The 24070-nt window shown below is 33.7% G+C and overlaps 1 protein-coding gene across 5 annotated transcripts in view; it reads right to left on the bottom strand.

Annotated features, from left to right (window-relative positions):
• Window positions 1-24070, bottom strand: part of Lrp1b (LDL receptor related protein 1B) — a 1866674-nt gene that overhangs the window by 432978 nt on the left and 1409626 nt on the right. For all 5 annotated transcript variants that reach the window (XM_070023764.1, XM_070023773.1, XM_070023793.1 and 2 more), the window contains exons 38-41: window positions 20209-20335; window positions 19922-20073; window positions 19501-19625; window positions 16909-17280 (exon numbers count right to left, since the gene is read on the bottom strand). In XM_070023764.1, the coding sequence (XP_069879865.1) occupies window positions 16909-17280; window positions 19501-19625; window positions 19922-20073; window positions 20209-20335 (776 nt within the window). The remainder of the gene's footprint in view (window positions 1-16908; window positions 17281-19500; window positions 19626-19921; window positions 20074-20208; window positions 20336-24070) is intronic.

Here is a 24070-nt window from a genome sequence, read left to right as displayed (position 1 = left end):
TAGAAATTAAGAAAATATAAAGCGGGGCACCCGTGGCTTATGCCTGTAGTCCTGCTGCTTAGGAGGCTGAGATTTGAGCATTGCAGTTCAAAGCCAGCTGGGGCAGGAAAGTCTGTGAGACTCTTATCTCCAATCAAATACCAGAATATTAGAAGTGGCACTGTAGCTTAGGTGGGAGAGTGCTCGCCTTGAGTTGAAGAGCTGAGAGACAGCGCCCAGCTACAGGGTTCAAGCCCCATGATGGACAAAAACATCCTCCTCCCACAAAAAAAGAAAATATATTAACTTTTTAAAAGCAAAATTTTAAGTAAAATATCATGTACCTCTCAGAACCTGAGAGGAGAATATGTAATACTTTAAACTCAATCAATCATATGGCCTGTTTTATATAAGAATCACTGCATTTTCAATCAGGCATGAATTATTGTCTTAGTGTTTGATTTTCTAAAATTGTATAAAACTCTTACAGTTCTTATGAAGAAAGTTAAAACAAATGTTGGGTGTAAATTTTACTATCCAGGTCATGCTGGAAATCTTACCATGGTTACACCACCGTCCAGTGTTCAGCTGCCCTCAGAGAAGTGGCTCTCTCTTATTGCTAAGGCCAGGATTCAGAAACAGCCAATTCAAATAGCACACACTGCATTCACCCCTGAGGTACATGGGCTGTGGATGATGTATGGATAGTTCTTGAAAATAAAATCATTCTTACTGTCTGAAAAGTACAGAATAGCATTGCTATTTCAGAAAATAAGATTTTTGTGGATGCCAACCATTGAAAAGGAAAACCCTGAAAGATTCCCAAATTGCTGAAAACTCTTCATTATCTAAAATAAGTCATAGATTGAGAATAAAAGTAATTCCATGTTTTCTTTCGTACCTATTCTCTCTTTAGCAACTTTGAAAAGAGAAAAAAAATTAGAATAACAAAAATGCAAAGGTGGAAAAAATGTTTCCTTTTGAAAAAAATAAATTATGTATATATGCATATTTCAAAACACAATCCTGATGTACTCAAAAATATGCTTAGACTATTGCTCTGTGAGACGTATTTAATGAAGAAACACTGACTTCATCAAATTATAAGCAGGTACTATTGAGAAATGGACAGAGGAATCTAGTCTGTTTAATAATATTCAATTGCTGTTCATCGCTAGGCTTAACAAGAAATAAAATATATTACAAAATCATTAAATTCAAATTGTAAATACCTTGTCACATATTTCTCTCATGATTGAATGTTAGAGCACTGTGTGTTGGCTTTAAACAAACAGAAAACATGTGGAAAATAAATTCTGCTATCTGGAATGGATTTGCTTTGAAAAGATTTATCTCTCATTGCTGATCAAACATAGCAACACATTGTTCTTTCATTGGCTTATAATTTTCATACAGCAGATGCAAATTTAGAAATTATCATCTCTATATTTCAGCAACCAGATCAAGATTATTAGATAAAGATTCAATATTTTCTCATGCTTGTTATACAGGTTAAAGAGCCACAGAGTCAGTACTTGAATAACCATTTCACTACTATTATGATACCGAAGAATAGCAGGAAAGTGTGTTTATATGTATTACTCTACAGGAAGGCCATGATATGACATAAACTGACAATGTTGAAATGCAAATGCTTCAATTGAAAATTATTTTTGTTCATCAAAAATTGAACTAAGTTGTCAAATATTCCTTCTCCCCTTACACTTAAAACAGCATGAAAATTTGAAGATGCATTCATATTTAAGTATTTCAGAAAGAACTCTATTTTTTAGGTAGTGTTAGAATTCATATTGCAAAACATTAATTTATACCTTTATTTATACCTAGGGACCACCATTTTTCTCTAACATATACTTTAAGAAATAGTAAACAACCATATATTTGTAACTATCAGAATTCAAACTTCTGATAAATGGTTAAATGCTTTCAGATATGTAATGCTTATTTTTCTCTTTAGTCATAATATACTTCAGCAGCTAAACATGCCCCTTTTATGAAATGACACATTGGAAGTATGTCCACTTTTGCAACTGTATGATAAGCCTGCAAATATATTTCAGTTCCAAGGCCATGTTCAAGATAACATCCTACAGGCAGGTTGTTTATACATGATAGCAAATTCTCTGAGAAGCAAGGCAATACATGTTCCATCTGGATCATGGGATATAAAATGCATGGTGAATATTCATAGCAGGTCACCAGAATCATATTCTTGTAAGAATAATATTTACTAATTTTACTTTCTGGCTGATCTACAGAGAATGTGTGGTCTTTTTCACTATCATGTCTGAGTGAACATATCTGCAAATATATTAAGTCTTGTGGATTTTGATTTATGTTGTGCTTGTCTTCTTTCATTCCAAATAATTACTTCCAAGGGGAGAAAAGTCTTTACTATTCTCTCTCTCTCTCTCTCTCTCTCTCTCTCTCTCTCTCTCTCTCTCTCTCTCTCTCTCTCTCTCTCTCTCTCTCTCTCTCTCTCTCCTTCCTCTCTCTTTTTCTCAATCTAACAAACATACACACATACACTCATCAATAATACCTTCATTCAGTTTACCTTAACTTACTTGCATATTGGGAAAAACTGGATGGTCTCTCAGTTTTTAAAGGGCTGTCTACCTATGAAAATGTTGGTGTGTTAACTCATGATGATTATAGAAATGTCTTAGATCTAATTGTGATTCTTGCTATTCTTCTAAGATAAGAAACATGCTTATCCATTTTATGCTTAGAAATTATAAAATTCAATTAAGCAACTTTGGTCATTATGAAACTAATATTTAAAAAGCAATGCATATCTTAGCTATGGTGAATAATGCTGCAATAATCTTAGCTGTGTAGCTTTAGTATGGCCTCCTTTGTGATCATTTGGGTAAATGCCAAAAGTGGGATTGCTGGGTCATAGGGGAGCTTAATGTGTAGTGTTTTCAGGAACCTCCATATTGCTTTCCAAAGTGGTTGAACAAGTTTACACTCCCACCAAGAGTGCAGTAAGATTCCTTTTGGACAACATCCCCTCCAGCATCTGTTTTTATTAGATCTCTTGATTATAGACATTATAACTGGGGTGACCAGCACAACTATGCTTACTGCAGCATTATTTACCATAGCTAAGATATGTAACCAACCCAGTTGCCCCTCAGTAGATGAATGGATCAAGAAAATGTGATATAGATAGATAGATAGATAGATAGATAGATAGATAGATAGATAGATAGATAGATATGAATTCTATACCACTCCATTTGTTAGAAAATGGAAAGACTTGGAAAAAAATCATAGTAAGTGAAGTAAGCCAGACCCAAAGAAATACAGGTCCCATGGTTTCCCTCATTTGCAATAATTAGGATAATTTTATCAGATGGGCAGAAAAGCTCAAAAGCTATGTACATAGGACCATCTTAGATGATGCTAAGTGAAATGAACTCTGAGATATGGACACAAGAGGTCTTTCTTTATTGTTGTTTTTAATGTACTATGTGAGTTTTTCTTTCCCTTGTATGTTTTTCCCTCTATGGTTTATCTCCTGTTGTCACTACACTTGATTTCTGTTACCCTGCATCTCGTATATACATTTGTCTAATTTGGGGAGGGGAAGGGAATAATAAAACACTGAAATAAGGACACAGGATGACCCATTGCAATAAGGATACCCACAAGACAGTATGATAAAATTATCTTAATTATTGCAAATGAGGGAAACCATGGGAACAATATTTCTTTGGGTCTGGCTTACTTCACTTAGTTTGATTTTTTTCCAAGTCTTTCCATTTCCTAACAAATGGAGTGGAATAGAATTCAGATAGATAGATAGATAGATAGATAGATAGATAGATAGATAGATAGATAGATAGATAGATAGATAGATAGATAGATAGATAGATAGATAGATAGATAGATATCACATTTTCTTGATCCATTCATTTACTGAGGGGCATCTGGTTGGTTCTATATCTTAGCTAGGGTGAATAAAACTGTGATAAACATAGCTGTGCTGGTCACCCCAGTTAGAATGGCTATAATCAAGAAATCTAATAACTGTACAACTTCAGGGGGCAGGGGAGGAGTGAGTGAGGGAAGGGACGGAAGGGATTGTGGGAAAATAACAAAGGAGGGGCTAACAATGCTTAACAAGAAATGTACTCATTGCCTTACTTATGTAACTGTAACCCCTCCGTACAGCATCTTTACAAAAAAAATAAAACTTGAAAAAAAGCAATGCATAGTGCTCTTAGTACCTTGGCTTTAGTAGTGAAACTACTTAAAGCCATTTTTCTTGTTTTGTTTTGTTTTTTTTTCGGTCCGTCATGGGACTTGAACTCTGGACTTGGGCACTGACCCTACATTCTTTAGCTCAAGGCAAGCGCTCTTCCGCTTGAACCACAGCGCCACTTTCAGTTTTCTAGTGGTTTATGAAAGAATCTCACGGGCTTTCCTGCCTGGGCTGACTTTGAACCGCGATCCTCAGCTCTCAGCCTCCTGCATAGCTAGGATTACAGGAGTGACCGGCTTAAAGCCATTTTTTTTTAATTGTGAAAATACTGTACAGAGGGGTTACAATTACATGGGCAAGATAATGAGTACATTTCTTATCAAGCATTGTAGCCTCCTCCTTTGTTTCCCCTTCCCATCCCTTCCCATCCTCCCCCCCAATCCTCCCTGCGCGCCCTCTCCTCCCCCACCAAAGATGTAAAGTTAATTTTCGACATAACGACTTGTATATCTCATTGTTGCAATGGGTCCACCTGTATCCCTATTTAAATGATTTATTTTTCCCCTTCCCCTCCACAAATTATACCGACATCAAATACAGTGAAAGCAGGAGTTATACTGTGGGGGAGGGACATACAAAGCAACAAAGAAATAATCTCATAAATGCGTTAGAAACAATCGCATGAAAGAAAAAAAAAACATTTGAATACATGTCTTAGGGTTCATTTTTAAAGCCATTTTCCTAAAATGACAACTTTTATCTGTCAGTACCAAGTTTATTATTATTATTTTTTGACCTGGGCCTTGAACTCTGGTCCCTGAGTGCAGTCCCTAAGGTCATTTATACTCCACCACTTGAGAAACAAAACCACTTCCAGATTTTTCTGAGATTAATTGGAGATAAGAGTCTCATGGATTTTCCTTCCTGCACTGGCTTCGAACCATGATCCTCACATCTCAGCTTCCTGAATTTCTAGGTTTTCATGCATGAGTTATGAGAAACTGGCTTTGAGGTCTTTCTTTCTTTCCTTCTTTCCTTCTTTCCTTCTTTCTTTCTTTCCTTCTTTCTTTCTTTCCTTCTTTCTTTCTTTCTTTCTTTCTTTCTTTCTTTCTTTCTTTCTTTCTTTCTTTCTTTCCTTTCTTTCTTCCTTCCTTCCTTCCTTCCTTCATCCTTCCTTCCTTCCTTCCTTCCTTTCTCTCTTTCTCTCTTTCTCTCTTTCTTTCCTCAGTCTTGAACTCTGGGGCCTGGGCGCTGTCCTTCACCTCTTCAGCTCAAGAAGAGTACTCTACCACTTGAGCCACAGTAATACTTCTGGTTTTCTGGTGGTTAATTGGAGATAAAATTCTCACGGACTTTCCTGCCTGTGCTGGCTTTGAACTGCGATCCTCAGATCTCAGCCTCCTGCGTAGCTAGGATTACAGGCATGAGCTACTGGTTCTCGACAAGGTTTTTTTTATATCTTCATAAAAATGTTGGTTTGAAATGTATATGGTGAAAAAATACTAAAAGAGAAACTGTTATTTCTATTAGAGACAGTCCCTGTTCCAGCCAAGAACCCCCAGGAAACATGCATTCTCTCTAATGCAATGAATCTGCAACTCCTTTCCCTTGAATTCAGATAAACCATATTTTTCAGTTCCATGCTCAATTTCTTCAAGAAAGAACATAAAGATACATTTCATCAGAAATTGAGGCTCTGAGGAGATTGATTAGTTTTAAATAGAGCTGTTTTTCTAGAAAATAAGGTGACTTGCTTGCTGTAATCTAAATTGCATATGCATTCTGCTTAATAAAGGGAAGAATAATGTTATGAACTTGCTGTTATCCCCATGTGTGTGTCTTGATAGGCAAACAATAACCACTAATTGAATAAATGTATGAAAAATGAAATGTAGAGAAGCTCCTTCTTTGAAATGAAGTACAGGTGCCTACTTAAGCTACAATTGTTATCATTTGATAGCATCTTTTGCACATACCCTTCCAACATTTGCCCTGCAACATGAGACAACAGAATTGGTCCTTTTAGTTTCCACACAATCTGAAGAAAACAAGTATTACCTGAAGAGCATTTCCTACATGAATGTAAACCTGCCTTTGCCAAGGCTCCCAGCAAAAAGGCCTGCTAAAAATGTCTGTTTTTCTCAATGAAACTTGCATTGGTATGTAAGGTGTAATTTTAACTTCAGTTGCTTCTTCATATAATGTCTTAGTGGCAAAGTATATACTTTAGTACACTGACAGTTTTAAAAATTGTTACCTTTATTTGCATAACTTTCACAAGCAATCCCCTTTCCCTCTCCTCCATAATCCTTTTTCAAGTTTCATGGTCTATTTTCTCTTTTGGGCATACAATTTAGCCATAACCTATGGGTTTTTCTGACACTAAGAAGTGAATATAATTTCTCTGTTCTCTCAGAGTATATGCTTTGTCACTCCTTTGTGATATCCATTGCATTTTGTCTTAATATTTTATACTTAGGTATATGTCTTACTGTCTTCTATTTCATAAAAATGGTTTAAAAAAATCACAGGGTCTTGGTGGCCTAGCTATTCCAGAGGCTGAAATCTTCAAAGTCAACTTGGGCAGGAAGGCAAAGTACAAACTGTGGATTTGAATTGTAGATTCTTTGGTGGCTATTATAGCCACAAGGGGAATATATTATAAATGATAGCAATTCACTAGATCATTTTTCATTTTATTTTATTTTTTTTCTGGGCTTGCCCTGTGGCTTGTTCTCAAGGTTTTGGCACTCTCTGAGCTACAGTATGCATGGCAACGAAGATAAGTTTTTTTGGGTTTGTTTTTGCTTCAACTTGCACATTAACTTCAGGCCTTATACTCCCACTGGGCTTTTTCACTCTCTAACCAACTCCCTTGAGCCATGCTTCCACTCACTTTTTGAAACTTTTTTCCTGAATCATTGAAGGCAAGAGTTTAGAGGAGTTGTCTGTCTTTTGGAGGATCTGTCTCAGCTAGCTTTGAATCTCTATCCTCTGATCTTACTCTCTTGGGTAGCTAGGATTATAGGCATGAGCCATTAATGACTGGCAAATAAATCTTTCTTATAATCTAGAATATTAGAGTATTTGGCCTCAAAGATATAGGTATACTTATTATGCATTTTTCCTTATTTGAATAATTTTCCCAAGTATGTCTTAACTGTAGGCAACAAAATCAAAATAGATTTATTAATGAAGATTTATTCTTGTTTCCTTTTTTGTACATGACTCAAACTGACTGTAGTTAGTTGAGAAGATGATCCTTAGAGAGTCACAATATATTATAAATTTTATAGCTAAAAATTATTTCCTTTGATGAAAAAAATATTTTCCATATAGAAAACTTATCTCAAAATATATTCTTCATAGTATACAAAATGTAAGTTTTTCTTCATATTCTTCTGACTTGTGTATAATTTTAAATATGTGTACATATTTGGTGTAAAATATTTATCAGGCTACAGTTTGTTTTACAAGTAAAGACATAGTACTTCTGAGAAATTGGGAAAATAGAGAATGTTATAAACTTGTCTGGAAAATTAACTCACAATTATCTATTGTGAGTTAAAGGTAAAATTTCTGGATATGCTCTATTATAAAGTTAAAGATCCACTACTAAAACCTATTAAGCCTATTCATATGAAAATAGTTCTTGAACTACCATACACAGAATGTGATTGATTTCTTACTGTTAAGTCCTTTGCTAACAACATATATCATCTCACTGAAATTTATCAATCTGACAGTACAACTAAATTCATTTTTCTAAGAGAAATAAAATCGAGAAGGTGAATAACATGCTAGAAGATATAGCTTGCAAGTGATGAAGAGGAGGGAATGGGTTGAATCTAGATGGAGATCTTTGCTCCAAAATCTGTATTTTAAATTAATATCTCATATTGCCTCTTATAAAAGCTCAGAGTTTTATATTTTCTCCGACTAATGTCCACCTCAGTACAACCAAGGAAATAATATAATTCAGTCATTTTCCAGGCACATGGAGTTTAAGGTGAGTCCTTTAACTACCAAATTATAAAGCTGACATGGAGAATTCATAATAAATTATTTTTATTACATAAATGATGAGTTCTGTTTTTGAAGAGAAGAACACTAAAAAAGAGTATATGCAAGATACTTTTGGTTTTAGTTTTCTGCGTTCTGTTTGTGGTCTATGGATTGAACATGAGGACTTCTACAATGCTAAACACATGCTCTGCCACTGAACTATATCCTGTCCTCCCATTTAATACTTTTCTAAGTTATTCATATAGGAAATAAATGGAACAAACCAGGCTCCATTGGCTGACACCTGTAATCCTAACTTCTCAGGCTGCTGAGATCTGAGGACCATAGTTCAAAGTCAGCTAAGAAAGTAAACTCCTGGAGCACTCTTATCTCCCAATTCACCACCAAGTGAGAAAGCACTAGCTTTAAGCAAAGAAAGCTTATGGACAGCACCTAGGTCAGGAGATCAGTTTCTGAGATCAGAAAAAATAGAATAGGAGTAGAGGAAGTTCAAAACAACTTATGTAGATGCAAATAAGAAAATGATGAAAACATGAAACACACTGGACTCTTGGCATTGTCTTCCTAGGGATTACAGGTGAATTTCTAAGATTTTCAGTCTAGACTAATGAAAGGGCCTTAAAACTTCTTCCAATTTCCTCCAGGTAGTAAAGGGTTGAATTTAGGGAAAAATATGGTCTAATCTTAAAATAATAATCATCTGATCAAGAGTAGAGGAGTGAATACAACTAATAGAAACATTTATGATTAATTGGATTAACTCATTTGATATTATGCAATGCCTAGAAGTGAGTTAAATGGATTCCAGTTTGGGACATAAGAAAGTCACTTAATTGAAATAAGTCAATGAAACCATTGTGAATGAGATAGAGATTTTGCAAGTAAAGCAAGTAATGAAGATTAGCCTATGAGGTTGCCTATGGATAAAGAAAATCATATGGAATAAGAGGTTCAGGTAACATGAAAATAGGAAAAGTTGACTTGGATCCTCATCAGGAAAAAGTATAATGACATTTTAAAGAACAACTGTAGAAATTGCTTTGGTCTTCACATATGAAACTTATTTTGATATGTTGATTGTGGGTTGACATTGACATATATAAAGTAAAATTTCAGTACATGCCTGGAGATTTCCCATTAGTTTAAAAAAAATCTAGGACATTTGAATTGGTTGGAACAATAAATTAAAAAAAAAAACCCACTATGAATCACCACAATGATTGAGTCAAATGAAAGAAAAGTATATTCATTAGTAAGAAGAATGTTTTTGTGGGAACTACATACTCAGAAACAGGAAATGTGGAAAATAGCTTTTAATAATAAGGGTAAGTTGTAGTGAAGGCATTAAAAGATTTATCTCTTAATTTATGCATGATTTTAGAAAATGATGTGGCCCATGGAGAAATAATTGAAGAGGAAAGTGGGAGATGTTGGGAAGTAACTAGACTGCAGGTTTTGAAAACCAGGCTAAGAAGTACAATAGGATATGCTTAATACAAGAAAATCAGGTTGTGTTAGAGGAAGAACTTAATTTTGGTTCTAAGTAGTGTTTTAGATCCCAACTATTTTCAAAAAAACAAAAACAAAAAAAGTTATTCCAACTTTTGGGGTGACTGAGAATTGAATAGAATTAAGGCATTGATATGAATAATCAAATCACTAAGAAATATTTCATGTGAAAAAGAAAATGAAAATGAAAGATTTGGGGTTTAAACTAGTTAAAGAAATGGGAAAGGACCATGGATCTAATATGAAAGTATAGGATAACAATTCATCAACATGTCAGCAAAGCAGAGAACTACATATTACAAATGGTACTTTGTAAACATCTTAAGTTAATGAGATTCGGAGATTTTACTGTATCTTGACATGCCTTTTAGTCTGTTCTACAAGAATGACAATCTAAGCCATCTACTCTACTATGTAATAGATCCTGGAAACAAGGTTACAAAAAACAAACGAACAAATAAAAAACCCTGGAGTGCAATTTCTTTACTTTTAATTATGTTATTCTTAAAGCTATCTAATTAAAACTCAACCAAGGAAAATTTGTGCATGAATTTCTGTCCCGGGAAAAATTCACATAGTGATTTTCTTTAGTATAAAGTATTTTAATACTTTGATTTTTTATCTCCTTCTCTACCAAACTCCTCCCTCTTCATTTTTTAGGAGTGAATTATACTGAGAAGCTATGAATAGCAGGCTGATGGTAGAATTTGTAACTATGATGTCTGGTACAGTTCGATAATTCTTGAATATAGACTGAAAACCTGAGCATATTTTACTAGATATTGAAATTTCAGTTTTTTTGAACAACAACTGGCAGATTCCAGTCAACTTTCAGTTAGGAACTTTGGATTTGCTTGTGTCCTTATGTAATTCTACAGATGCTCTCCTATTTACTTAAGAAAAGGACTTAAATTCACATCTTCATGATTAAATTAAAATTCATAGAATATTGATTTCATCTACTGAATTCCTGGCATAGATACCTTAAAAGGAAACAAAAATTCTAATATGAAACACATTTGAATTACTCCCTATAAAAATGTTGCTTGTAATGATATGTCCCAGAATGTTTTCCCTTTAGTAGTCATTTACTATTTATTCTGTTTAAGTCAATAACACAAAAATATGGAACATCAAGCTCTTCAGTCCTGTAGTTTACACAGAAACTTGGAAAAATTAAAAATAATTCAGTAACAACTAACATGAAGGACTTGTTAGGATAGCTTAGCATTATTTTCAAAAGTGTGAAAAATTTGTACTTTTGAAGGGGTCCGTGGCCAATCATTCTTCCCACTTTGTTATTCTATTCCCCATTAGCTAATTCTTCCATGTCTCATTTTTTAAGATTTATTTATTGCCATCAACTGTAGATTTACTTGCAGTTCATGGATAACGTAGCATGAGTGTTCTAGTCTTATACTTTATGTCAAGAAATATTACACAGAAAATCAAACAATAAAAATGACTTTTAAAATGCCATCTAACATCTTATTGTATCATGTAGGAATTTCTGGTGGTCAGAATACATATGATAGACAGAGATATTCCTGCTGCTCTTCCTCTTGTTTGCTATCTGTCAACATTTCTTTGAAACAGCATGTAAATTTCCAAGTTTCATAACTATTTTCATGTTTCTTTTTGTTTAATTCATAAATTGTTTTCTGTTCATTTATTTGTATTTTATTTGTGCCTTTTCACTCTGACTACACTATAACCTAAACCATATACATACACTGTTTTCAATGTACCTTATTAATAGGGACTGTATTTTTCATTTGCAACAGATTAACTTGTGCTTTTTAGTGAAATTATTGTAATGCATATAACTAGGCCTTTTGATGTCATAGTATTCGTTTCTTTCATAGGGTTTTGTCTTTCTCTTTGATGTACTCTACTACCCTCCCCCCCCCACAAAACCTTAGAAAATTCAGATTTATTCCTTTCATTTTAATTTTTAGATTGATGTTTTATTTTTCAAAACTGCCTTTCTGAAAAATCCATAGTTGGGGAAGATGAATTTACAGATTAAAAATAATGATAATAAATGTGTTATTTAAAAATCTCTCTTCCAGCTTTTTTGTCTCTCTGTGGGGTCATAATTGTTTTAATTTGATGGCTGGCCCTTGAACTGTAGCTTTATCTTTCGCGATTCAGTTGTGGTTTGTTCCATAGGAGATGTATATATATATATATATATATGCACCTATATATGTGAAAATTTGTAACTTTCTAGCAGTCACTCACTCTGGCTGCATATAGAAAAGCTTTATAACTAACTTGCTACTCTATTCAAAAGCCTTGCCCAAGTCCGTGGTTTAAATCCTAGAGTAGCTCTGAAGTATATAATATGAGAGCCCCAAATCTGATGTTTCTCCATTCTCTCTGCTGTGAATTTCTGTTTATTATTCATAGAAAAGTCTATTTTGTTTCTTTAGATTAGCAGTCTCTTTGATTTACCTTTCAAAAGTATGTTATATCAATGACTACTATGTATGTGAGTCAAAGACGTCCTCAAAGTTAGCAACAGTATCATAGCCACAGCTCTTGTCTCTACATATAAAAAATGTGACCCAATGAATTTTCATATGTTCATAATGTGAATAGCCAAGGGTAAGAAAGCAGATAATTACACTTAATTTAACCATACCTAATAATCTGTAGCATATTATAAGCACATTATATATATATATATAATATATATGTACAATATATACATATACTATATATATACATATATATATATATACTATATATATATATATATATATATATTGAATTGCCTTTAATGGCCCTTGTCATCCTTTATTTTACCCCTCAAAGCAAAAACAGTTCATTTACATAAATCTTAAAATTGAATATAAAAATTGTTGTGTGACATTTTCAATAACTATTTTCTTTGCTGCTTTATTTCATTTTATATTTATTTTGTTTTGCTTTTATTGGGGTTGGATGTCTAGCAAGTGAAACTATAAATTGTTCCACAAATTTCAGAGGTAGTATTACAATGGTTAAACAACTTCTGGGTAGGGATAGGTGATACAAGGAAAATATTTATAAAGTTTCACCTAAATTATGTATAGTCATTTCCATTTTTAAGTTCTAGTCACACTGTAATACACTACTTCTTATCTATAATTATAGTAATGGTTTCTGATTATATGTCACGCAATACACATGTAGAAATAATTGAGGACAAACCAAGTTTATCCTTGATGATCTGCATGCGTAGATAATGTAAAATTTTAAATTAAAATAATGGTTATTTTTTAGTTCTTTATATGTGTGTGTGTTCTTTTTTTGGAAAATAACTTTTATTTAACCACAGATATGTCTTGTTATCGTTTGATTCTCTGATCACTTCTTAGATGAGCTATTAAAAAAGAACCAGTAAAAGCAGATAGCATCTAATAGAAAATATCAAAGCTTTTGAGGGCACTTGCTATATTTTTGATACTTAATCAGTGTGAAATATGGAGATCCTACTTTCTATCTTGAGATAGTGAGGAGACACTTTTATCTGACCTACAGTGCTGAGATTTATATATATATATATATATATATATATATATAAATGTTTTTATAAAATATTCTCAATAATTATGAGTCATTTTCCTATTTTAATAGTGAGAAAACTGATTCTAAGAAGCTCATAGAATATCACAGAAAGGTGGGATCTGTGTTGCAAAGCTCCACTCTCCATTTTTATTTCTCTCATTTCTTTCCTGCACATGTAGGTTACCTGGTCACTAGAGGGTTATTAATTTTACTTGCTATGATAATGGCTGGGAGGATTAGAATGCATTTGGATGTTTATATATTTTGATTAGTACCTTTGAGATTATTTCATCATTGTTGAAAGATGATTAGAAACAAAGTAAAATTCGTCTGGAATTTCTGACTTCAGACAACCTTTATACTTAATCAAATGACAAAAGACTTATCTTGTTACTTTTTTTTAACTTAGGGCTTTGTACTCTGTACTTGAGCCAGATCTCCATCTTTTATAGTTTAAGTTAATTTTTTTAACTATAGAATACAATCATTGGAAAATCAAGTTTTTAATATTAGATTCCACCCTACCAGCTTAATCTCAAACCTTCTATGTACAGGCTCCTTAATTATATCAGTCCTTGTCTGTCAGGTGCTTTATTCAGTTTTTGCACCAAAATTTCCAGAGCTAAGATTCCCAATGTAGTTTTTGCTTTTGAATAAATCTTATATATTCTTGAAGACACCAAAATATTTGTGTCTGTGGACTCTAGTTATTTGCCATATTAGGCATTATAATTTAAAAGCATTTTGAATATTTACCAATTTCTTGAAAACTTAGAATAGTGAATATGTCAGTGTGAACAAAGTCTTCTAAGGAAAGTAGCCTCTATTTAAGCATTTATACTTTACTAGAAGATAGTTATATTCTCAACTATTGAATCTTCTCTATCTTATCTTTGATGGTTGGTTCAATTACCTCACCAACACACGTGTCAAACACTTGAAGGTTAATTCTAATGTACAAACTGCTAACATAATGAAATTTTCATATTGTATCACATTCATATCTACTGACATATTTTGATCTTTGAATGGATTATTTATCTATGAATGGTCGGTTTCCAGACATAAGCTAATCTTAATTATGCTGTATCCCCCCCCAAATTCCACGTTAACATCAATATACCTCAAATCAGAAAAATATTAAACTATTGGAAGCTGTCAAATATACGGTGATGAATAAATTCTTCTAAATAATTATTTTCATTAAAAGTATAACATTTTATTACTTGTAACATATAAAATAGGTTATTTTCATTGAAAACACATTGCATATTCCTTAGTAAATGTCTACCATATGCCCAGACTTGTTTAATGACAGTGTTTGTGTTCGTCATTATTTCATATAAAAATTGTTGCTTCTAAAAGAAATAAGTTCAAACACTCATTCACACTTATAGTTTCCTTCAGAAGGTACTTGTGTATATTGTCTGTTTCCTCATGCAGAATATTAAAGAGAACTGCTCTGAAGGGTGGAGATTCATAAATACAGTAATTTTATTTTTCTCAGTAATATTCTTAAGTAAAACTGTTGTTTCCTCCCCCTGCCTTGTTAAGAAGTGACAGTGAAAACTACAGTGACTACTAATATAGTTCAATGCCACAGTGCCAAGAAATGCTGACAATAACAATTTTATTACAGTGTGGAGGCTGAGGTAGAGGGATTGGAAGTTCAAAGCCTGTCTGTATAAGTCCGTAACTTAAAAAAAACTGTAAAAGAGATATTTTCCTATACACTTAATGAAAGTGAAAGTGGGTAAGTATTTTTGTATGAATAGCTGTAAGAAGTAAACAAATACTCATTAATTAGAATGGTAAATCTTCTAAATTCCTAGAATGAGGAAATACTTGCATGTTTGAATAAATATGTTTATACACAGTTGACACAATGAATCACCAGAACTAATCCATATTTATCAAAAAGAAAATGACTAAATAAAACATGCAACCTGAGTACAGAATTAAATACAGTATACACTTAGAAAAGAATATGATGGATCTATTTGCACTGACACAAAAGCTTTGCTACATATAATATACATGAGTGACAAAAGCACCTATATGAATAGTACATTTAGAAATATGTTTTATAATTAAAGATGATATATACATACTTGGGAGTATATATAGAAGGCTCCAGGCAAAGGCAACTGTCAATTTTGGGTAAGATAATGGGAATGATAGTAATAGCAATAAGAATGGCCTTCATTTTAATTCTATATTATGGAACACAAATTTATACCGTATATTACATTTAAAAAATAACTCAAAGGGGGCTGGGAAAGTGGCTCAGTGGTAGAGTGCTTGCCTTGCATGCATGAGGCGCTTGGTTCAATTCATCATCACCACTTAAGCAGAAAAAGCTGGAAGTGATGCTGTGGCTCAAGAGGTAGATCAGCCTTGCGCTGAAGATCTGAGGGACAGCGGCAAGGCCCAGATTTCAGGCCCCACGACCACCACCACCAACAACAACAAAAACAGATTTCAAATAGTTGAAGTAAAAGTGGGGAATATATGGAAATCGCATAAAGGGAGGGGGAAAAGCAGGAAAAAGGAAAATAATGGCCTTTGACATGTTAAGTGATAAGAAAGAGGTTGAGGGGCTGGGAAGATGGCTCAGTGGTAGAGCGCTTGCCTTGCATGCATGAGGCCCTGGGTTCGATTCCCCAGCACCACATAAGCAAAAAGAAAGAAAAAGCCGGAAGTGGCGCTGTGGCTCAAGTGGTAGAGCGCTAGCCTTGAGCTAAAGAGCTGAGGGACAGCGCCCAGGCCCAGAGTTCAGGCCCCATGACCAGACCCCCCCCCCCAAAAAAAAAAAAAAAAAGAAAGAGGTTGAGGTCTGGCAAGGTGGCTCAGTGGTAGAGTGCTTTCCTTGCATGCATTAGGCCCTGGGTTCGATTCCTCAGCACCACATAAACAGAAAAAGATGGAAATGGCCCTGTGGCTCAAGTGCTAGAGTGCTAGCCTTTAGCTGAGGAGCTCAGGGGCAGCATCTATGACCCACAACCGACAAAAAAAGGGGGGGGGGAAGAATAATGTACAATACGAGGCTTTGAAATTAAAACTAAATTATTTAAATTTAAGTCAATAACTTCTATAATAACATTTCCTCATTAAACTCATATTAAAAAATATAAGTACGCTGGTTAGTGAATGGCTCAAACCTATAGCTAATGGCTCACACACCTTTGTGTGTTTGCATTTGTGTGTGTATGTGTGTGTATACACTTAAATGATAATGCTAGACAGTTGTCTAATAAAAGATGATTAACATAACTGTGATTCATCTATTCTTAAAAATATTATTTCTTCCATTATACAATCAGTTGTCATAGTTTTATACTGAAAAATTACTTTCCAAGAATTCTATTTCATTATTTGTAATAAACACTGTCAAATGTTAACTTTCATAATACATTGCTAGCTTATGCTAGCAGTTAATTGCTTCTTTGACATTTTGGATATCCAGAAGATATAGACATATTCATTTTGAAACAGAAACTCTAGGAGATCATGATTGCCAAATACAATCTCCATTATTATTTCTCTAATAATCCAAATGGTTCTCATTTCCATAAAACTACTTAAAATCAAATTGTTGTACTTACTTTCAACAATTACTTGTCTGTCTTCCCAGTTATCTTTAATAAGCTGTATATTTCCAAAGTGTGCATCGCTGTAAAAGATTCGGTTGGTACCTTTCTTTTTCTGGCTATAGTCAAAAGCCAAGGCAATGACGTTCTTGAAGTAGTGTGGATTTTCATATGGCCTTATTGGGGAATTTAAATTGGTTTCATCAGAAAGATGTATACTTTTTAATATTGTTCTCCCTGAATAGAGCAAATAGCCTTCATGCCTTAAGCAAGTAACTCCATCCTCTGCCAAATATCCATGGGCACACGCACAAGTTCTCCGGTAATTTCCTCGATAAAGGCAGAGTTGCTTACAGCCACCATTGTCTTTGGCACAAACATTGGTCCCTAAGGAAGGGGAAAAAAGCATACACAAATACACATGTTTGTTTCTACTTTGATTTTCAAATAGATTTTTCCATGAAGAAATATTGGAATTTAATATTGACTAATATTTAGTATTCTGACTTTTATTTATTTTAGAAAGATCAACAAACAACACTAAAAATTACTTTTAAAAATCACACAAGTTGGGGCTGGGAAGTTGGCTCAGTGGTAGAGTGCTGCCTCACATGCATGAAGCCCTGGGTTCGATTCCTCAGCACCGCATAAGCAGAAAAAAACTGGAAGTGGCACTGTGACTCAAGTGGTAGAGCGCTAGCTTTGAGCTGAATAGCTCCAGGACAGTGCCCAAGCCCAGAGTTCAAGCCCCATGATGAACAAAAAAAAAAAAAATCACAGAAGTTAACTGAGGGATGTTGGTTCATCCCTGCAATCTTAGCTTCTCAGTAGGCTGAGATCAGAGACTCTCAGTTTGAAGCCAGCCACGGCAGGAAAGTCAATTGAGATTCTTCTCTCCAATTAAAGACCAAAAACACCATAAATGGATGAAATGATAAAGCAATAGCTTTGAGCTACAAAGCTCAAACAATACCCAGGCCCTGAGTTCAATTTCTAGAATGGGCACACACACACACACACACACACACACACACACACACACACACACACACACACACACACACACACACACACACACACACACACACACACACACACCAGAAGTTTTTCTGTAAAGGAATGAAATCCATTCTATTTCCTCACAATCACTATAATTTTCCTTTAATAATTTGATGCATACCTAGATATATAACAATCTTTGGGAAAAGTAACCAGCTCACTAAAAACATAGTGAATTCACCAAATATCTATGCATGGATAGATCTACATAACTATCTATTTTTTTCTATTTATCTATCAATTCTATTCTGTCAATTTATCATTAAAATATAGGTGTACTGCTTTGCTTTGTGTCTAAAATGTGCAAACTTTTAAGAAATTTGTACTCTCATATGCCTATTTTCATTCATACATATGTATATACAGACGTACATTTACATATAGATGTATATACACACACATATATATACGTATATATATATATATACTTTTTTATCAATTTACTTAAATTTTGAGTGGTTTTAGCATATACCTAAGATTTCTTCATAAAGTAAAATCCTTATGAGTTTATTACCACCATCTGTAGAATTATTCCCCAAAGAATATTGTAAAGAATTTTTTTTTTTCATCATGGGGCTTGAACTCTGGGTTTGGGCGTTGTCCCTCAGCTTTTCAGCTCAAGGCTAGCACTCTACCATTTAAGCTACAGTGCCACTTCAGGTTTTCTGGTGCTTTACTGGCGATAAGAGTCTCATGGACTTTCCTGCCAGGGCTGGGTTTGAACTGCAATCCTCTGATCTCAGACTCCTGAGTAGCTAGTATTAGAGGTTTGAGTCACTGGCACCTGGTTATTTTGAATTTTTTAAATACTCAAATAACTGCACCCCAATATCAGAATACACATTTAATAAAGTAATGATTCAGGAATATTATATATTAGAAACATCATCTTCTGTAGCCATGACAACTTTTATATTAGGAAATATAAGTTGGGCTCTGTTAGCTCATGCCTGTAATCCTAGCTACTCAGGAGGCTGAGGTGTGAGAATCACACTTCAAAGCAAGCGTGAGCAAGAAAGTTTCTGAGACTCTTGTCTGCAATTAAACACCAGAAAACCAAAGTGGTGCTTGGGCTCAAACTGGTAGAGCACAAGCCTTGAGCAAAAGAATTCAGGGACAGCTGCCTAGGACTGAGTTCAAGGCCCTGGAACAGACATTTAGAAAACAAAAACAAAATATAACACTTTGAATTAAGAGATAATCTTAAGCAAAAATTTTATTTTTCATCCTAATATCCTAATTAAGCTTTATTTTTATTTGTGAAAACACTATCTTTTATCAAGATTTTTCAGCCAATACTTAAGACATGTGCCTTATGTAACATGTCCATGTGTTCTGCTGTCCTAGAAAAATGATTGTATGCATGAACTTAACATTTCCTTGGGTCACTCTATGAGTTTTAGGAAAAATATGCATGGGAAAAAACCCTAAGATTTGGAGGTTATGAACTCATGTAAGCATTAACTCTTAAGTGCAGCAAATGTTCTAAAGAAAGAAAAAAACAATAAGATTACGTTTATTAATTTATATTCCTTTAAGGATGCTGACCTTTCTCTCTTACTCGGTTAAAGATTTTGATCTCCTTCAGGTTGACTCCAAGGCCAGTTCTCATGGTTACGATTTCTGTGGCATCATTCTTGTGGCCCCTTCTCACTGACCCATTGGCATGTGCTCTGCAAAAAGGTTGAATATACATGATCAATACTCTTTCACAAATTAAAGCCAAGCCAGGTAGTTAAGCTGAGGATAACAGATGGCCCAACAGAAGGGAAAGTAACCAACTTTAGTCTGTGATATGAAAATGCTTGAGCCTGGAATAACAAGAGTGCTTGCCTTTTCTGTGGAAACTATATAGCTTTGTAAGATCCTTGTTGTGACCTTGCTAAGGTTTGGATAATCCTGCAAGGGCAAAGTAACTGGCACTGAAATAACATTTTGAGACTCGAATAGTTATGAAAAAATAAATTACCTGTCAGACCAGTAGATGTAAGCCCCAAAGACTGCAACTGAAAACATATCCACATTGCTCCCTGACAGCACCATTTCTCGATTCCCTCCAGTCTCAAGGTCAATTCTCTCTATCTTGTCTGTGCGAGCGTCACACCAGTATAATTTATTTTCCTAAAGATCAATCGAGAAGCAACAAGACAAGTGTTTGTTGATTGTTTTATTAAGGAAACATGGAAACATTAAAAATGGAATAATGTAAGTTGACAGTTTAAGGCATTTGAAATATTTAAAATAAATGCAACAGACCTCATAGTCAATGGAGATGCCATTGGGCCATATGATCCCCAGGCTTACTAGGATAACCTTCTCAGAGCCATCTAAGCGAGCTTTCCCAATGCAGGGCACCTGTCCCCATTCAGTCCAGAACAGGAAGCTGAAATCAAATTGGCGATTTATAATCATATAAAGAGAAATGCAAAAAATAATTACCAATCTTAACAACAATAATACACTAACAGAGAAACAACTCAGAAGTATAAAACCATGTTTATATGAATACTTAAGTCATTTCTATTATTAAAATATTGAGTCAGCCATGCCATAGAAATCATAAGGATGAATTAAAAATTCTGTGGAATTTTCCTTTGTAATGCAAAGCAGAGAGATAGAGTTGCAAATGCGTGCCTGCATTTCTTTACATTATTATTCAATTATTTATTCATTTATTTTTTGAGACAATATTTCCAGGCTGGCCTTGAACTCCAAATCTTTCCGTTTCAGCCTGGTTAGTAGAAAGAATACAGGGGTGTGCCGCCACCATGTTAGCATTAATTTGGTACTGTTTTTCCCTCCCACTAGAGTGTCAATTAAATGAACACAGTTATTTTCTGATTGATATTAGTAAAATATCTATACTAGCAGACCACTAGAAAAAATTAAAAGCATAGTTAATATTTAATTTGTGTATATACACATGAGCATTTCACAAAATTAAATTCTGTTTATTTAGGTACTCAATATATTATTGTTGTAATTTAGGTTTTTATAAATTATCTTTGATGGCACCTTAACACATGTTTTCATGCAGAAAACATTATGACTTGTACAAGCACAAAATAAAACAATGTCAATGAAACAATACAGAAATATTTGTTAAAACGTGTCAAAAAGGAAATGTAAAAAAATAAAAAATTTAATCTATCAATTTTCACTTTTTCATTCCACAAATTTTTTATATATATTACAGACCAGAAATCAAATTTAGAATTTAAAGCCATTGAAAATTTTAATATATCACATAAAAGAACAGACTACAGTTTAGAAAAATAAGGTTATCAGACAACCATTCATTCCATTCAGGCAACATTGGTTGTGTATTCCTGTGGATATTTGCATATAAACATATAAGTGATCACAATACATAAGTGATCTCATAAGAGATGTGAGACTGCACGTAGTAAAACTAAAGAGACTCATCCTCATATTTTTGAAGTCTTGATGGAGTTAATATTTGACCATGAGAAAACTTAATCTACCTAAAATATATGTATTTTCTTTAATTACAGTTTTGATTTATTTTAACAATTTTTTTTAAATATATATAATATAATAAAAATATATAATAAAAATAAATATAAAATAAATGTTTCAGAAATTTACAACAGATAAAACTTGAGGTGTGGCTAGAAATCCAAATATATTAATCCTGAAGATTCTTCCTTTAGTATTTACAAATCCTGTATATCAGAAGGGAAAATTTTTTAGCCAGAAATTCAATGAGGATTTTATTGGCAAACCCTTAATAAAGAAGTCATGAAAAAAATCTATACATGCATAACAACCAAGATTTTTAAAATTTTAATGAGAGTTTCAGCAAACTGGTCTTATTTAAAATAATTGAAATATTAAATGTATGCATATTATATGTAATGAACTCATTGGTAATATTAATCTGCATTCAAATACACTTAATGAGTAGTAAAATAATATACTGAGTGAATAGACATAATCAGTCCATTAGCATATGACAATTGGAGTCTTTGTCATGAAAGAAAATATTTTTAGTAACTTATTATTAGTTGTTCCTTAATAGAAAGGATACTACACAGTATTTATGCCACTTGGTGATATGCATCATAAGGGCTTAACCAATTTTTTTCAGTATCACAATATGACTTTTCTGCTTTTGCTGCTAGTAGAAAATAATTTCTTAGCATAAAGAAAATTATTATGTTTAGTTTTTCAAAAAGAAAGTGATGTCTAACCAAAAAGGAAAGGAAAGTCAATGGAGGAGGGAAACTGATTTTTCAAGCTGAACTAAATTCACGCATGGCTTCTATTTTGCATTTGGCTACATTTTAAAACTTCATGCCTCTATTGTTTGAAAGCAGGCACCATGCCCACTATTCAAGGCACATTTATATCTTGGATACAGCTAATTGACTCCATTATGAGTCACCTTTTCCCAGGGTAATACAACTTGCCATGCTTTAACATCAAATGGAATATTAAAATGCTATAGTTTATGCCTATAATATGAATTTCAGCACTGAAATTTCTATGTAATCCTATGTGGAAATCAATTTTTGAAATATTTTATGCAGCCTATGCATTGTTAGGCATTTTTCCCTCTAAAGGCAAGTCAATAACCAGATGTACAAATCATAAGGGTCCTTTACAACTAATATTTCAAAGTATTAATACATACATCCTACAAATAAACATGCCTTTTAAATTGCTGTATCTATTCTTAACTGTAAACATGGAACATATTTGTGCACAAGACAATATTTAAGTGTGGATATACAGATAAATAATAGTTACATATTATTACAAATGTAAAATATTTCTTTATTTTTTATTATAAAATGTCTGTTTCATAGGCTAAAGATTAGGGAATCAAAAATATGCACTAAGATCTTGCTATTGAGTTTTTGCTGAACTGTGTGACAATGGAGAGGTATTGAAAATTTGACCAGAAGGGAAGAGTGGGCAGTGGTAAGTGGGAGAAAATGAGGGAGGGGCTATCAGTATTTTATAAATGTACGCATTACATTAGTTATGTAACTGTAATCCTCCTGTTCGTCACCTTTACAATTATTGTTTTTTTTTTAAAGAAAGAAAGAAAATCTGGCCAAGAGATTCCTGGAAAGTGGAAATGACAAGATTTGAAGATTGAAAAAATATTGTAGAAACGCGAAAATTTTAGTTGCTGTTGTAACACAGAGAGAAAGAGAGAGACAGAGACAGACAGAGACAGAGAGAGAGGAAAGAGAGAATAAAAACAGATTAATAGAGGAAAGGAATGGATGGATAGTCAATGAAAGAAATTCTCCAGCAGAAGGTAATTGGTATAAAACCTGAAAAAAATAAAAAAAATGCAAATAAAAACAACTATATTAGTTTATGACTGTTTGGAAACATCTGTGTATAGAACCTGAAAACCCAATGAATGATGAGACAGTGAGTGTAGATCACTTCTCAAATTACTTCAAAAGTAAACATTTCTATCTCCTGCCTTCCTATTCCATTCTATTGTTTCTCATTTATCAAGGCTCTCCCTGAACTCTCTCATTTTTGTCTTCTCTTTATATTCATTTTGTGTCTCTTCCTTTGTGTCATGTCCTTCTACTCTTCTATGATTATGTGGAGGGTCTGTGTGAAGAAATTTTATTTTATTTTTTGGTCAGTCGTCCCTCAGCGCTTCAGCTCAAGACTAGCGCTCTACCACTTGAGCCACAGCGCCACTTCCGGTTTTCTGATGGTTTATTGAAGGTAAGAGTCTCAGTGACTTTTCTGCCTGGGCTGGCTTTGAACGGTGATTCTCAGATCTCAACCTCCTGAGTAGCTAGGATTACAGATGTAGTAGTAGGATTACAGAGGTGAGCCACCGGTGCCTGGCTCATGTGAATATCTGAAGTCATGAGCCACTGACGTCAGCTTGTATGAAAAAATTCTGTGTGAAGAAAAATTCTCCACACTCTACTGTAGATTCAATTTATTGCTCAAGATTTTGTCTGCTTCTGTGTTTGCTAGCTTCAGTTTCTAGTTATCTCTTACTTATTAAATATTTTTAGTTAATATCTTCCCTTACCCATCAAATCGCAGAAAATGACACCATAAGCAACATCATCATCATCAAAAATTGTGTCTTCTATGCTGTGCTATT

This window comes from Dipodomys merriami, unplaced genomic scaffold (assembly GCF_024711535.1).
Source record: "Dipodomys merriami isolate MVZ:Mamm:240054 unplaced genomic scaffold, mDipMer1.0.p SCAF_1, whole genome shotgun sequence".
Classification (NCBI taxonomy): Eukaryota; Metazoa; Chordata; class Mammalia; order Rodentia; family Heteromyidae; genus Dipodomys; species Dipodomys merriami.
Note: the sequence above shows the minus strand (reverse complement) of the source record. Positions and strands in the feature narration are given on the sequence as shown.